At 44.6% G+C, this 16,682-nt stretch overlaps 1 protein-coding gene across 1 annotated transcript in view; it reads right to left on the bottom strand.

The window, feature by feature from the left end:
- Window positions 1–16,220, bottom strand: part of LOC147362806 (uncharacterized) — a 249,429-nt gene extending 233,209 nt beyond the window's left edge. Inside the window, exons 1-2 of the mRNA XM_086328372.1 lie at window positions 16,087–16,220; window positions 15,695–15,774 (exon numbers count right to left, since the gene is read on the bottom strand). Coding sequence (XP_086184498.1) covers window positions 15,695–15,774; window positions 16,087–16,220 — 214 coding nt within the window. The remainder of the gene's footprint in view (window positions 1–15,694; window positions 15,775–16,086) is intronic.
- Window positions 16,221–16,682: the final 462 nt, after the last annotated feature.

The raw sequence follows: 16,682 nt of genomic DNA, 5'->3' as shown, positions 1-16,682 counted from the left end.
GAAGCAGAAGATATTAAGAAGAGGTGGCAAGAATACACAGAAGAACTGTACAAAAAAGATCTTCATTACCCAGATAATCATGATGGTGTGATCACTCACCTAGAGCCAGACATCCTGGAATGTGAAGTCAAGTGGGCCTTAAAAAGCATCACTATGAACAAAGCTAGTGGAGATGATGGAATTCCAGTTGAGCTATTTCAAATCCTGAAAAATGATGCTATGAAAGTGCTGCACTCAATATGCTAGCAAATTTGGAAAACTCAGCAGTGGCCACAGGACTGGAAAAGATCAGTTTTCATTCCAATCCCAAAGAAAGCCAATGCCAAAGAAAGCTCAAACTACTGCACAACTGTACTCATCTCACACGCTAGTAAAGTAATGCTCAAAATTCTTCAAGCTAGGCTTCAGCAATACACGAACCATGAACTTCCAGATGTTCAAGCTGGTTTTAGAAAAGGCAGAGGAATGAGGGATCAAATTGCCAACATCCACTGGATCATCAAAAAAGCAAGAGAATTTCAGAAAAACATCTATTTCTGCTTTATTGACTATGCCAAAGCCTTTGACTGTGTGGATCACAATAAACTGTGGAAAATTCTGAAAGAGATGGGAATACCCGACCACCTGACCTGCCTCATGAGAAACCTATATGCAGTTCAGGAAGCAACAGTTAGAACTGGACATGGAACAACAGACTGGTTCCAAATAGGAAAAGGAGTACGTCAAGGCTGTATATTGTCACCCTGCTTATTTAACTTATATGCAGAGTACATCATGAGAAACGGTGGGCTGGAAGAAGCACAAGCCAGAATCAAGATTGCTGGGAGAAATATCAATAACCTCAGATATGCAGATGACACCGCTCTTATGGCAGAAAATGAAGAGGAACTAAAAAGCCTCTTGATGAAAGTGAAAGAGGAGAGTGAAAAAGTTGGCTTAAAGCTCAACATTCAGAAAACGAAGATCATGGCATCTGGTCCCATCACTTCATGGCAAATAGGTGGGGAAACAGTGGAAACAGTGGCTGACTTTATTTTTGAGGACTCCAAAATCACTGCAGATGGTGATTGCAGCCATGAAATTAAAAGATGCTTACTCCTTGGAAGGAAAGTAATGACCAACCTAGATAGCATATTCAAAAGCAGAAACATTTCTTTGCCAGCAAAGGTCCATCTAGTCAAGGCTATGGTTTTTCCAGTGGTCATGTATGGATGTGAGAGTTGGACTATAAAGAAAGCTGAGTGCCGAAGAATTGATGCTTTTGAACTGTGGTGTTGGAGAGAGTGCTCTTGAGAGTCCCTTGGACTGCAAGGAGATCCAACCATTCCATTCTAAAGGAGATCAGCCCTGGGTGTTCTTTGGAAGGACTGATGCTAAAGCTGAAACTCTAATATTTTGGCCACCTCATCGGAAGAGTTGACTCATTGGAAAAGACCCTGATGCTGGGAGGGATTGGGGACAGGAGGAGAAGGGGACGACAGAGGATGAGATGGCTGGATGGCATCACCGACTCGATGGACGTGAGTTTGAGTGAACTCCAGGAGTTGGTGATGGACAGGGAGGCCTGGGGTGCTGCAGTTCATGGGCTCACAAAGAGTCAGACACGACTGAGTGACTGAACTGAACTGAACTGATCACTCCTTTGTGTCTATTTAACTGGGTCTCTGTAGCCTCTTCACTGTGTTTCGCAGGGTGTGCTAGGTGAGGTATCTGAGAAAGTCAGGCTGTGCTGGTCACCAGAATTTCAAGTCATCTACCCCTATAAAGGGCCTCAGTGAAAAACCCATGAACACAGATACTCTGCCCATCACCTGCTCCCAGACCCATCAGCATTGCAATTGTCACCACCCTGACTGACACCCTTGGAAATTCATCACCATGTCACATTTGGCAGTTGAATCAACAGGCACCTTTTATTTATTTATGAGCTGAGCACTGGGGAGCACTGAAGCTCCATCGCCAGATCTATAGGGCTGTTGATTTTGAGAGAGAGGCATATTTATTCAAAACCATCCTCAGCTGCGTGAGACCTTTACATATTTGTAAGTAAATAGACTGGGATTATGCATGCTTCCTGTGCAGACGCCCATTCACTGCCTTCCCTAAAGGCTGTGGGCAGCTCCACCAGGGAGAAGGTTCCAGCCAGTCAGCAGAGCCGCATTTATCACCAGGTGATTTGTTTACTGCCTTTGACCTGAAGGACTCCCAGCTGCATTGTAAAAGAATCTCTAATCTGCCAGAAAAAAATGTGGCCACCTTCCTGCTTCTGCTCAGGAGACAAGTCCCTAGGAGGTAGCACCAGTGGTTGGGCAGGGAGGGAATTCAGTACCTACCCCTGAAACAGCATCACAGAGGACCACCCCGGCCTGACTTGACCATTAACCCAGCTTCCTCAGTGCTGTGTGCTCCCAACCCAGAGGAGACCCCAAATCTAAAGTGTTTCTTCTTGATTCCCCAAAGCATAACAGGATGTCTTTCTTCACTGTGGGGCTCTTAAAAGGGGGTGGGGCCAAGTTAATGAGATTTAGGTGCCTGAAATGCTATGAAGGACACTTAAAATCAGATTATGAAGCCTGAGAACATTCAAAGTGCTTTTGGCCTATGCTTTTCTTCACTTTATCTCTTTAGGGAGGGCTTTTATAGTTCTCTTAAGGATTAAGTAAACTAGTTAAAATCTAAACCATTTTTTCAGACAAATCAAAGCTGCTGGATTGTTTGAAAAAGTCTGCCTGACTGGTAGAGAAGGGGAAAGCATGACAGGGTGACAGAGGTGCCCCCAAAGATTTGAGTGCCTGGTTTCACCACAGATGTTTACAGGCCCACCTCCATTAGCCCCTCTAATCACTAGGGAGAGAGGTGGGGGGTCTCAAATACAAGGTGGGCTTTAAATAGGAGACATTTTTGCAGAGATCTAATCTGTGGTTATGGAGAAGGCAATGGCACCCCACTCCAGTACTCTTGCCTGGAAAACTCCATGTATGGAGGAACCTGGTAGGCTGCAGTCCATGAGGTCACGAAGAGTCAGACATGACTGAGTGACTTTACTTTCACTTTTCACTTTCATCCATTGGAGAAGGAAATGGCAACCCACTCCAGTGTTCTTGCCTGGAGAATCCCAGAGACGGGGGAGCCTGGTGGGCTGCCGTCTATGGGGTCACACAGAGTCGGACATGACTGAAGCGACTTAGCAGCAGCAGCAGCAATCTGTGGTTAACAATTTGAAGCTTTGCTCTTGTCCAGCAAACATTAAAAACCACGACTCATTAAAATGGAGTATAAGGTGGAAGTAGGCTGCCCAGGATCCTGTGTGACCCTGAAAACACTGGAAAACAGCACTGAGGCCCAATATTTTTCAAAGAGAAGAGAAATGTAGGGCAGGACAGAGACCTGCAAACTCTGCCTCTTGCTCTTCAAAGCCCAAGATTTACAGCCTAAGTTTCAGTCCAAGGCTTACTGGTGGGAAAGGTATTGGCTGTTGGGTGGGTGTTGGCTGTTGGGTTCTGTTGTAATAACCCTTTCTACACTGTTAGTGTGAACTAAAAGCAGCACATGAGTGATGCTGGGTGATGCTTGACAAGTGTGCTGCCGGCTTCTAGTACTTTGTCTTAGAGACGTCATTCTCTCCTCTGCTCTAACCTCCACTGCTCCACTATTGATCCTTTCCCAGGCACAATCTCTGCTTGGACCATGAGCCCAGAGAATACAAAAGCATAATTGATACATATACCCGCTCTGCCTGAGAAGAAGAGGGACCTCCTATCCTTCCGCACCACTTGCACCTCTGCTCAATAAGCTACTTATGTGGCACTTAGTTATAAGTGTCTGTGGTCAGAGGCTGTCACATAAATTTAAGTGTACAGATGTCACAGTCTGCATTTTCAAAGGACCATTTTAAAATGGTGCAAAAATCTGCAAAAGCAAAATATTTTGAAGATGGGTCACAAATAATGCAAATGTTATGGCACTTTTTGTAAATATAATTAACTCGAGGACCCTCTATAAAGTGCATGTGTGACATAGACATTTGAGGGTTGTTTGTTTTTTTTTTCTCTCTCTTATTTTTTTTGTAACAGAAAAAAATGCAAACTACTTATCATGAGGTTTCCACACTGTGACATTCCCAGAGAATAGTTAACATTACTTAAAGTTGCTTATGACCCCTACAAAGGCAAGGTCAAAAGAGTTGATTCAGTAAGAAAAGAGTTTCAGAAAGAGTAAGTTGCCACTCCATCTTAGGACTGTTGCTCTACCTAAAAATAAATAAGTAAGAGATGGTGTGATTTAGAGGACAAAGCACTCTAAGTCGAGGCACTTTCATCCTCACTAAACTCTGGACCCACTCGACCCTGGCCATTGGCTATAGTTTATTCATCCAATATTGAGGAAGTTGTACCAGAATATTATTTGAAGAGCAGAGCGTTAGGAAAAGAGGTTTTTAAGCAGGTAAACTCTAAGGAATGAGCAGCAATGGCTGGAGGAGACACCTGCATGAGACCCATTTCTTGAGTTGTTGCTGAAAACTAGAAAGCTCTGACTTGACTTTAGTTGGTAGCAATGGGCATACTGTGAGCAGTGCCCCAGAGCAACAAGGGTTAGAAGTCTGAATATGGCTAGAGATGGCCAAGACACAGAGAAGCTCTGGCCAGCAACAGCAGATGGGTCTTATCACCTGACTGGTAATCACTGCTACTGCTATGAGTTGCTCTGGAAGGATGGCTAAAATGCAAGCAAAAGGGACAACTTAGTGGCTATTTCACTGAATATTTGCTAAGCATCTGTGGTGTCTTTTAAGGAGGATATTGAGATAAATAAGTTATTGCCCTACCCTTGAGTTGGCCCCAATCTACAAAGGAAGGCTGACACACATGTAAGCTATTACACAGAGACAATAAAGTATGACAGTGTCCCGAGTGATGGAAAATCATCGCTCTATGTGGAAAGAGTTTGAAGATAGATGACGCTGGTATGGGTTGATGAGTCAGACTTTGATTTTGTGTAAAGGAGGGCAACACAGAATTTTAGAGCTCTGCATTTATATACAATTGCTCTGGCAGTGTCTACAACGGTTTGATACAAGGAATATGTATTTGACATAGGCAGGACTGGTAGGAGGCTATGGTTATTACAGCAGACAAGGAAAAAGCGGTGGAAAGTATGGTGAAAGTCTGGAAGGAATAAAGAGGTGGGTGCCAGAATCTTTAAGAAGAAAGGCAATTCTGCAAGAACTTGGTGAGTTCTATAGCTGATCTTTAAGGAAAACTTGGATAACATATGTTTTCAGCACAGACTGGGGATATGCAAGGAGAGGTATCCAGTAGAAAACTGGATCAAAGGGATAAAACTCAGGAAGATGGCCTGTTTTGAAGATGAGGATTTTGGAGCCCTCAGTCTACAGGCATTGTTTGAAACTCTGGAAGATCAAACAACACGCCTTGCTCATGGCAAGCCCTAAAGCCCAACACTGGAACAGCAGCTCCAGGAGATCAAGTCCCTGCTCTTCCTTCTCCCTGTAACATGTAAATTAAAACTCTGGGCCCCATGGTAGGGGGGTAGACAGAACCATATTCCCCTCAAAGCTACCCACATCCTAGTCCTCAGAACCTGTGTTAGATTATGCGCAAGGGTAATTAAGGTTGCTAATCAGCTGACCTTAAAACTATCCTGAATTAGTTGAGTGAGACTAATATAATCCCAAGGATCTTTATAAATGGAAGAAAGAAACCGATCAGGTCAGAACCAGAGAGATGTCACTGTAAAGACTTAGCCCAAACTCAGTGACTTTGAAAAGGGAGGAAGGGACCAGAAGCCAAGAAATGCAAGTGGCCTCTAGAAACTAGAAAAGGCAAAAAAAAAAAAAAAGAAGTTCTCCCCTGTAGCCTCCAGAAGAAACTCAACCCCACCAATATCATGGCTCAGTGAGATTCAGTCAGGACTGCCGACCTCTAGAACTCTAACTCTTTCTCACCTTTTTCCCCTAGGCCTTACTGTCTTTCCACACCTTACTGGCAACCCACTCCAGTGTTCTTGCCTGGAGAATCCCAGGGACGGTGGAGCCTGGCGGGCTGCTGTCTATGGGGTTGCACAGAGTTGGACACGACTGAAGCGACTCAGCAGCAGCAGATTTACAATGTCGTGTTGGTTCCAGGTGTACAGCAAAGTGAATCAGTCACACATGTACATACATCCACTCTTTCACATTCCCCAACCATCAGGGCCGCTCTCATCCCCTCCGTCCCCTCCACCCTCACCTTTGCCTCCAAAGCCCAACATAGACACCACCACCCAACCACCCACTGGACCCCTTCCTGAGCCTCAGGGGCTCTTCCACTTCTCCAGACCCCTCATGGATGGTGCACTCCCCTCATTTGGGACTTTGTGTGACTGGCTGCTAATGCAATTTGCTGGCCAGGATCCTTTGCCCAACTGCACAGTTCAGAATATGCTAAAGGATTTCCTTTGCTTCTTTGACACTGATCCTCTCCCAGTCTTCATCTGCTCAACCGTCAACCCCTCATCCCTAACAGACATACACAAGGCAATGTATCTGCCAGGCCACACAGCATAAGACTGGCCACACCGATGTAAGTTTGTTATACATTTGATTGATACATATGAAAGAGAAGTAGTAGTGGTCGTGAGTTCAGTTCAGTCACTCAGTTGTGTCTGACTTTTTGCAACCTCATCGACTGCAGCATCCCAGGTTCTCTGTCCATCACCAACTCCCAGAGCTTTCTCAAACTCTTACCCACACAGTTGGTGATGGCATCCAAGCATCTTATCCTCTGTTGTCCCCTTCTCCTCCCGCCTTCAATCTTTCCCAGCATCAGGATCTTTTCCAGTGAGTCAGTTCTTCATATCAGGTGGCCAAAGTATTGGAGTTTCAGCTTCAGCATCAGTCCTTCCAATGAATATTCAGGACTGATTTCCTTTAGGATGGATTGATTGGATCTCCTTGCTGTCCAAGGGACTCTCAAGAGTCTTCTCCAACACCACAGTTCAAAAGCATCAGTTCTTTGGTGCTCAGCTTTCTTTATGTTCCAACTCTCACATTCATACGTGACCACTGGAAAAGCCATAGGTTTGACTAGAGAGTGGTAGTGCACTTAATCTCAAAACAAGGGGAAGGAGCTGGGGTTGCAGTACACATATTTCTGTGGTATGTGATAAAACTCTCCTGCTTCTAACGCCTGGGCTCTAAGAAAGCTGCCGCTGCTGCTGCCCTACACAGAAATCTCTTTTCAGGTTTTGCTGTAGAATGATCACATAAGCAGCAAACTCTAAAACTCATCTGGCACCAGAGCCAGAGCAGTTAACACATGGGGCTCTCAGGTCTGCCCCTCTCCACTTCTTAGCCACAGTCCTGATCCTTCCAGCTAAACTGCCTCTCAATAATATGTGACATAAACTTTCAGGTACTTGGTTCCCTGTTTAACAGCAAAACAAATAATGGTCTTAATTGCTCATAAAACACCTAGAAGATTTTGGAAGGAAAAGCTAAGGAGACAGGAAGAGTCAAGCTACTCTGGCTTTTCCTGTCAGGAAAAAGAGCCACACTGGCTCATCGCAGGTGACCCCTGATTTTTCCTTTATCTTTCTTACCTTTTCATTTTGCTGGTTATAGCTGCAGGGGTGACAGAACAGAGAATACCACTTAGTGAGCTGTTATTGGCCTGAAACTGTCTTATTGCTTTGTGGAAAGAAATTGCAGGAAGAATTTTTAGATATTGATATCTGTTTGTCAGAGAAAGTACAGTCATTCATAGAGGGTTTCTGACAGGCCAATTTTGCAGAGAGATTCACCCACCTGGAATCTTCACTTTCTTATTTTCAGATGTCTGGCTTCACCCAGATTCATAAGAAGGGCCTGGAATCTTTGACCATCTTCTCCTGCAGACCTACCATGCCCCAAATCTGGGGACACTATGGCCATTGGTTCTAGGTCCGTGTAATCACTCATTCTCCCATTTATCTCATTTGTAAATGGGAACTTGGCTGATTTTATTATTCTGCATTATTAAGCATTGTGTTTCCAGATGGTCTGCAGAGCAGGTCTGAGCTGGGAGTGTGTGTCGTCGGGCCTCAGCTAATCTATCACTGGGGGCACATGTTCTGCAGGCGTCACTTTCAATAACTGGTCTGTGTTTTTCCAAATGGATTTACATTTTTATGTGCAACTGATGACTTCTCTGGAGACACATACTATGAACGTCTGGCTCACTATTATTACATGTACAAGTCATAAAGCTATGTAATAAGACTCATAAAAACATGCAAATAGTCCTTTTCCAGGGAGAAAAGGAACATGATCAGCCCTAAAATCAGAAGCTTTGCAAAGCTGATTGCTCTACTGGGAAATGACAGGAAGGAAGATGAAACTTCCTCTGGGACGTCCATTCCTAAATAGTAGATAGATAGATAGGCAGCTGGATAGATAGATTATGTTAGATAGATAGGCAGATAGACAGACAGACAAGACAGATAAAGCCCAATAACTCAAGAATTTTGTGAGGCTAGGAAGCCATCTCCAGCAGTCAGGAGAAAAGGGGGGAGGATCCTATATTGTCCTGTTCCAGGCTGGAATGGCCTCTTGCCCCCCACCATGGAAGGGGAAGCCTCTGGGAAGCCCACTTTTCATACTCTCCACCTCAGGAATTCAACGGGAGTCCCAGGTCTCCATTGACAATTCTTTCTTTCAGTCCTCCAGCCCACAATGGCCCTGCCCCACTAAGCCTTCTGACTTATCACACTCAGCTCTTGGTTTTATAATCAGCCTGTGTTTTTCTTGGGGAAGTCACATGACTATTTCCTCAAACAGATTTCAAGCTCTTCAAGAACACACACTTCTTCCTCACCGCCCCCTGCCCCCCACCACCATCACACACCCTGCATCCTCCAGCATTCATCTAAGAGTTGCTACCATCAGCAGACACTCAGTAACAGCGGCACGCTTTCGGTGTTCAGAGGATGTTCACAATGGAGTCTCTGCAGCACTTCATGCCACCTTCAATCCATTCTTCACACTGTAGATACGGTGAATTTTTAAATGTAAATCTAATCACATCACCCCCCAGTCTAATAGCTTCGCCTGGCAAAGCTCTCCTAAGTCCTGCTGAGCCTAGCTCCTGCTCCTCCCAGCTCACTTTTTAGATCTCTCTGTCACAGCTCTCCCTGCTCCAAACACACAGAGCTGTTTCACTTCCCCACACGCCAGGATTCCTCCTACTTCAGACAAGTTAGTCAAGCTATTCCTTCTGTCCCTCTTCTTTGAATAGTTAGCATCTACCAAGTGATCTACCCATCATTCCACTCTCAATTAAAATACCCCTTCTCTCTGGAGTTCTTCCCTGATCCTCTAAATCACTTTAAACCCTTCTATTCTGCATTTACAGAGCACCTGCTCTTTCTCCTTTGTAGTCTTTTCCACAGTTATTATTAATTTATATAGCTATTTAAGTAATTTCTATTGGCCTTTGGAAACTGTCCCATAATAACAGGGAGTCTAGCTCATTTAGCACAGCAGCCTAGAGCTTAGTATAGATTCTGAAATGCAATAAGATCTCTATGAACATTTTGAAAGTAAGAAAGAGAAAGGGAGAAAGGACCAAAAGGGAAAGAGAGAAAGGAAGAAAACATGGGATACATTTGAAGGAAGGAAGGAAGAAATGGAGGGAGGGAGGGAAAATGAAACACAGTATGTGATGCATTTTAATTTGTCCCTTCATCTCTCCTCATCTGGCCCAGGCATCTTGAATCTTTTGTAAAATGTTGGCCATACCTACTTCAAAACAACATCACACCTGTACCACCAGGCCCCACATCACCCCAGGGATGACCAGATCACTCTCAGCATCTGATCCTTGTAACTGTCTCAACCTTGTAACTGAGCAACAACAAGGAAGCTGGAAGAGCTTAAGACAGGGGAGTGGTGCATGGGGCTGAGACACTGCTGAGAGCTGGTCTTCCTGAAATCCCCGCTCCCTTGGTGGTGCTATTCCCACACTTCCCTGGACTTCCTGCTCTCCTTCTGACCTCTCCAGCCTCCTTCACGGGCTCAGTGACCTCGGTCACCTTGTATATGGTAACGATCTATTCTTGAAGCTCAGTTTCTCATTTTGCCCTCAGACCTACATGCACAGCTACCTCCTGCACAGTGGTTCTCCCACAGATACCTTGGTTCATGTAAAAATTTTCATTTTCCACTCTCAAACAAGATAGACCAAAACCCTTCTGCTCCCCTTTCCTCTCTCTCCCCTTTCCTCTCCTTTCATAGTGGAATGAAACCACTGTGGGTACTTTGTGATTCAAGCCAGCCAATCCTGTGTCATCCCCTGACCATGTCTCAATCCTTGCCACCAATTCACCACTGAGTCTTGCTGACACGCCTCCTAAGTGTCTCTCAGATCTGCCCCATCCCTGCTAGGCCCACTGCCACGATTCAGCTCCACAGCAGCATCTTTCACCTGAACACCTGCCACAGCTTCCTATCTAGTCACCCTGCCCCCATGTAATTACCAACCAATTTCCACATTGCAGCCAGAGTGATATTCCTAAAATTAAAATCAGATCATGCCACTTCCAGGTCCAACCCATCACTGACTGTCCATGGCTCTCCATATTAAATCCAATAGCACAACACAGCTTTCTCATTCCCCTTCCTCCCATCAGATTCTGCAGTCCCACACCCCAAACCACTTGCTTTCTCAGCATGACTTTTGTCCTTTCTTAATTTTCCATACATTCCTCCCTTGGCCTGTTCATTCATACTTGATCTTCAGATGTGAACACAGATAATCACTTTTTCTGCAACGATTTCCTGATTCTGCCTGGATTGGGGCAGTCGTTCCTCCTCTGTGTTCTCACAGCAACCAGCTACCTGCATTACCACCATGCCTACTCCGGGAGTTCCCACTGTTCTGATTTCTGCTTGTGCTCCTGTGCTCTCATACCCTCCCCTTTTTGCTACTAATTATTGAATCCATGTTGTTTTGGACTTACACCAAAGGCAAAAAAAACTCTTTGCTCAAAAATCTACAACCTTAAACTCATCAAGATAAAGAGGCCAAGTGGAACTGACAATAGGTAAAAGGGCAAATTAAAATGTCACCTGTACATTAACGCCTATTTAGATGTAGAAGATACGGGTATGGGCTTTATTTCACATGGACAGAGGGGCAAATGATAAAATGTGGTAAGACTTTGAAATAGAGATAGCTGTTAAGAGCAATGCTCAAGGCACATTATGTGATCCTTGTGCTACTAGACTGTGGCCAGAGACTGCTTGTTCACCACCGCAACCCAGTGAAACAGTTTTTGAAAGAATGGGCTATAGTTGTGAAAGTCGCTCAGTCATGTCCGACTCTTTGCGACCCCATGGACTATGCTGACTATGGAATTCTCTAGGCCTGAATACTGGAGTGGGTAGCCTTTCCTTTCTCCAGGGGATCTTCTCAACCAAGGGATTGAACCCAGGTCTGCTGCATTGCAGGCAGATTCTCTACCAGCTAAGCCACAAGGGAAGCCCAAGAATACTGGAGTGGGTAGCCTATGCCTTCTCCAGGGGATCTTCCTACCCTAGGAATCAAAGTGCTGTCTCGTGCATCACAGGTGGATTCTTTACCAACTAAGCTATCAGGGAAGCCCAAAGCCACATATAATTGGCAAAAATCAAATTGTAAAATCCACTGAGTTTGAAATATCTTTTTTTCCTTAATACCTCATTGATTATGTTTATCTTTGAAACAAGCAATTTCTGGATAAAGGATAAACAGACATAACTAAGGTGTCTCTTGCAGGTCCACCACATGTCTGGGTTGAGCCCTGGGGGAGTTTAGACCTGAATAAGGAAGGGCTGCAACCCAGCAGATGAGCACCAAACTGGAAGTCAGATAGCTCCTCCCTGCAGGACCTTCACAAGCCTTACTTCCTTTCTGCAACTTGGTTTCCTTTCCTGTAAATCTGGGATAGTCATGCTTACCTTGTGAGGTTGACATGAAAGGTAAAGAAAATAACATTCTTGAAATCGCCTTTCTCATAACAGATGCTCATAAATATTAGTTTTATTATTTATTTTTATAAAATATGACTCCTTTCCTTAGCTAGCTCAGCAGTTGGCAGGAGAGATAAGCACATTCATACATAAGCCAGAGCATAATGGGGGTGGGATCCAAACCTCCCTGAAAGAGGAGTGGATGCCTTCACAGAGGGGGCTATCCTGAGACTAGTAACCTATGTGCAGAACTGCAATGGGTCCCGACCACCTGCCAGGCTCTCCTTTGCTCCTGTCCACCCCAGACGGGGTGGATGAGCTGCTCTCTGTTGGTGCTTCCTACCTGTTAGGCCGGAAGTGTAATTATATTCCATAGGAAACCAGCAAAGACTTTCTAATATCTCTAGTTGTATTATATTAGTGAGTCTCCCTTTGAAATATGATTTTACCTATAGCAATATGGCCACTAAGATGTGAAACTATTAAATAAAATTTGGTCCCCTGACTCTTCAGGCGATTTCTTTTGAAAAGTTTACTTCCTTGGCAATATATTTTCTCCTACGTCCTTCCCTGACACACTTCCCATTCAGCATCCCCTCCCAGGCCAGAGGCCTGGCCTTTAGAAGGCTAGGAAGCACCGCCTCACTCCAGACAACATCTGCCTCATTTTCCATGTGAGTACGGCAGAAGGAACAGCTGGTGCAAAAGCCACAGCCTCGCTCCCGCAGGACCAGCACTCTGCAAGCAATCGCCCTCTCTGATCCTTTAAGATGATATGTGCACTCCTTCCTGGCCTCCACCTATGCAAGTCCATACCCTACCATTGCCTAGACAATTTCTGTTCATCTGTTAACACAGAATGTGTCCGCTGTTCTGAGAAATTGAGCAGTGTTATTCATCTTGGTCAGTATTCACCAGCCTGTGGGTACAAACTAGTGTTAATCACAGTATTATCTAATATTTGGCTTCCTCATACCACCATCTCCATGATGTAGAAAACTGGTCTCCTGCCAAACTCTCCCACCAAAACTTTCTGGATGTCCCCAGGCAGTGTCTCACAGCACTTTAGATATGTTCCTGGATAAGTTTGCCTGCTCCCCCTAACCCCCATGGGAATTCCATCTCCATATCTATTTTAGGCCATGATTCCATCAAACTCTGCTTCTTTTTCCCTGAAAACCAAGGTCTCCCCAGGGCCTGTCTCATGCCTGTGGACCCGTGGCCTCTATCCGGCCCTGGAGACACTGTGATCTCACCAGGACTTGTTCACACCTCCCCTCCCCCACATATCCCCACTGTTCGATTTGAACAAGGTTTCCAAAGTGTATTCACAGGATCAGAGCTCTGCAAAACACCGAATGTTCTCTATAGATTTTTTTTTTTAATGCTGGGTTCCATAATTAAATAAATCAAGGGATTCTAAATTGCTGTTTTTTCAATGTATGGTCCTCTTAGAGTAGCAGTATCAGTATTACTTGATAGCTTTTTAAAAATGTATAAACTCAACCCCAACCCAGACCCAAATTTTAACAAAATCCCCCGGTGAATAATACACACATTAAAGTCTGAGAACTATTGCTCTAAATTAAACAAAATTAAGCACATTTCTAACAAAAATTCCTCAGAGCCTTTAATGTGCTTGTGTGTATCATAAACTAAAGAGTCATATAAAGTGTGCACGCATAGTGTTTTGCAGTACGCATTTTGAAAAATCGTGTATTGGAACTTCACTTTGCCCAAATGTACTCCAGTCTGGAACTGCTTGGGAGCCTAGGTCTTCTCTTTTACCCTATTGGTTATGTCCTGTTACTAGTGTGCTGATAAATGTTTAATAAACATTTCTCCACAGACAAAATTTTTGTTTGTCAATCTCCATGGTGTAAACACTCACACTATGGCCAATTTTAGGCTACCATTCAGCTTGAGGTATGTAGTCAGCTCTGATGACCTAGTAAGAGCTGGCTGGAGAACTCTACTGTTTAGCGAAATATTTGGCCTGTGTTTTCTGCACCTCAGTGATCCATGCATGCTTCAGGCAAGCATTCAGTCTAGCTGTTACTTCTGTCCTCTACTTATCCTTCAGTGATGGACACCAGACTGTACTCAGAATTCTCCCTCCTACCATGACTAAGGTTTCCTGAGTAGGACCAACCTCATCATGCATTTCCTTCTCTCAGAATGAGCCTCTCCTCTCCTCATCATCCTTCTCTCAGAATGAGCCTCTCTCACGAGGTTCCTAACTCTTCTAACAGATTTCTGTAGTACCAACCTCACCAACTTGACAGAAAGTGAAGTTGCACAGTCGTGTCTGACTCTTTGTGACCCCATGGGCTGTAGCCTACCAGGCTTCTCCGTCCATGGGATTTTCCAGGCAAGAGTACTGGAGTGGGTTGCTGCTTCCTTCTCCAGGGGATCTTCCCAACACAGGGATCAAACCCAGGTCTCCTGCATTGTAGGCAGACGCTTTGCCATCTAAGCCACAGGGTGTGGACTGAAAATCTGACTCAGGCTGAGAATTGGAGCTATTAAAGAAAACAGAGGCGGTGCTTCCTTACTTTTGGTTACCTGAAGAATGACTCAAGACTTTTTCTTAGCAGGTTGTGCTGGGGTCAAGCACAGCCGTGGGACACACATGGTAAAAATAGATAAATCTGTTTCCTTTCTCATCACTTCCAGTTTGGAAAAGATTTCTGATTCTGGCCTGCTTGATGCTTTTTTTTTTATGAAACATTTAGCATCTCCCTCTCTGTGGATGTCGTAAGTTGCCTTCACTGCAAAGTTTGCATATAAAGCACTGTTCCAGGAGAGAGAACCAAGCAGATGGAGGAAAATTAAACAGGGAAAACCTTTGAAGGACTGGGATAGCTCCTAGGAGGCAAATGCTCTGTTTCCCAGCAGGGCTTCTTAAACTCAGTAAAGCTAGAGTGTTCCAAGGATCTGAGATCAAGCACAGAGTCTAGGGAATCCTGGCCTGTGTAAGAGGGCCATAGAAAAGTCAGTTTCCTGCAGTGAGAGCACTGGATCTCAGCAGCTACCTCAACACCAGGACTCCTGGGTCGCCTTCTGCATCTCCCAGAGGGCTCAGGCTTATAGATGGAGCATGGAGGTAGGCCTGAGTTTCACTGCCTATGGTAAGAATTTACACATGAAGAACTTACACCAAAGCCAAAAAATGATTAGATGGAGAGGGGCTAGGCCTTCCTGGCCATAACATTGTGTCATTAAGGAGGAAGGGAGATGGTTTACCCTCCATCCTCTGAGCTTGGTTTATCTCCTATCCTCTAAGCCACACCCTCTCAACTTTGTGGGTCATAAGGAGTCTGCTCCTAACACCTGTTACAGCTGTCATTCAACACCCACTTGCTGAGCACCTACTATGGGCCAGATCCTCGGAGCTACACTGAGATAAGGAAGAGTCAGTCTCATCTCACAGAGAGCTGGAGTGGGCATGGCCAGGTTCACACCCTAAGCCAGAGGGTGGGGAGAAAAATACAGATTTCTGGATTCCCAGCCGACGGCTCTTCCTTCACAGATTGCTCTTGGGAACTGCCCTTTGAATAACTGGTAATGTTTCTCAGTTATCTTTGCATGTATCATTTTAGGTCTTCCATAGCCTGTCTTGTAGCCCAAAGAGCTGTGAATCAACTAACTAAATTTACTTGCTGCTTCTAAATGTTTTTGGCACCAATACTGGAATTATATTACCACCTTCTTGTGTCCCTGTTATCCTAGGTGCTTGAAAACAGTAGTGGGGAAGGAAAACAACTCTCTGCTTCTTGATGTTTATACTGTAGGCAGTACAGATAGAAACAAACAATACACTTCATTTGCGGATGGGAGGGAGGCTCTAGAGGGAGGATAGATATGTATACGTACAGCTGGTTCACGTTGTCCAGCAGAAACTAACACAATGTTGTAGAACAACTATACCCCAATTTTAAAAAGCCATGCTGTATAAATGTATCTGCATAAAAATGCTCGCAATAAAAGTAGGTTGTGTTTAAAGTCAGGAGGTGAGCACTATGCTTTTACTTCTGTCACCTGCCCATCCCATCCAGCAATCTGCTTTCAAAGGAACTTTTGTAAAATGCAAATCTCACCATGCTACTCCTCTGAGTAAAACCCTTCGGTTGTTCCCATCATGTTCAGGATAAAGGCCACGACTCAGGCTCCTGTTTAATCCTCCAGCTGGGCCCCTTTCACAGGCCCCTTGTTCCATCGAGCCTTCAGGCATGCTATGCCCATGACATATCAGGCTGCTTTCATGTTTCAAAGGGTCGAGATGAAGAATGGGTCACCCATTCCTCTGGGTCTGCCTCATGTACTTTCCCTCATAGATCCTTTGTAATACTTACAGAACGGTACCATTCTGACTCAACTCTTAGTTCTGTATTAGCCCCTGAAAGGCATGGATGATACTTTGTTTATCTTTATACGCCTAGGATCTGTACAGAGAACATGTCCAATGTACATTTCTTGATTGGGAGAACTAACAAATGAATAAGACTAATTGGCTAGTCTGTGATTCTAGGCACACATATGGAAAGTCTTTAATTCCTGGCCAAGGAGGACTAGCAGGCTTCTCATTTCATAGGCTCTGTGCATTATTCAACTCTAAACATGGCCTGCAAGCCAAATCTGACCTAAGACCTGTTTTTGTAAGTTAAATTTGATTATAACACAGATCCTTTCCTTT

This window comes from Bos grunniens, chromosome 11, assembly GCF_055505025.1.
Source record: "Bos grunniens cultivar Pamir isolate PY7600 chromosome 11, Bosgru_T2T1.0, whole genome shotgun sequence".
Taxonomy (NCBI): domain Eukaryota; kingdom Metazoa; phylum Chordata; class Mammalia; order Artiodactyla; family Bovidae; genus Bos; species Bos grunniens.
Note: the sequence above shows the minus strand (reverse complement) of the source record. Positions and strands in the feature narration are given on the sequence as shown.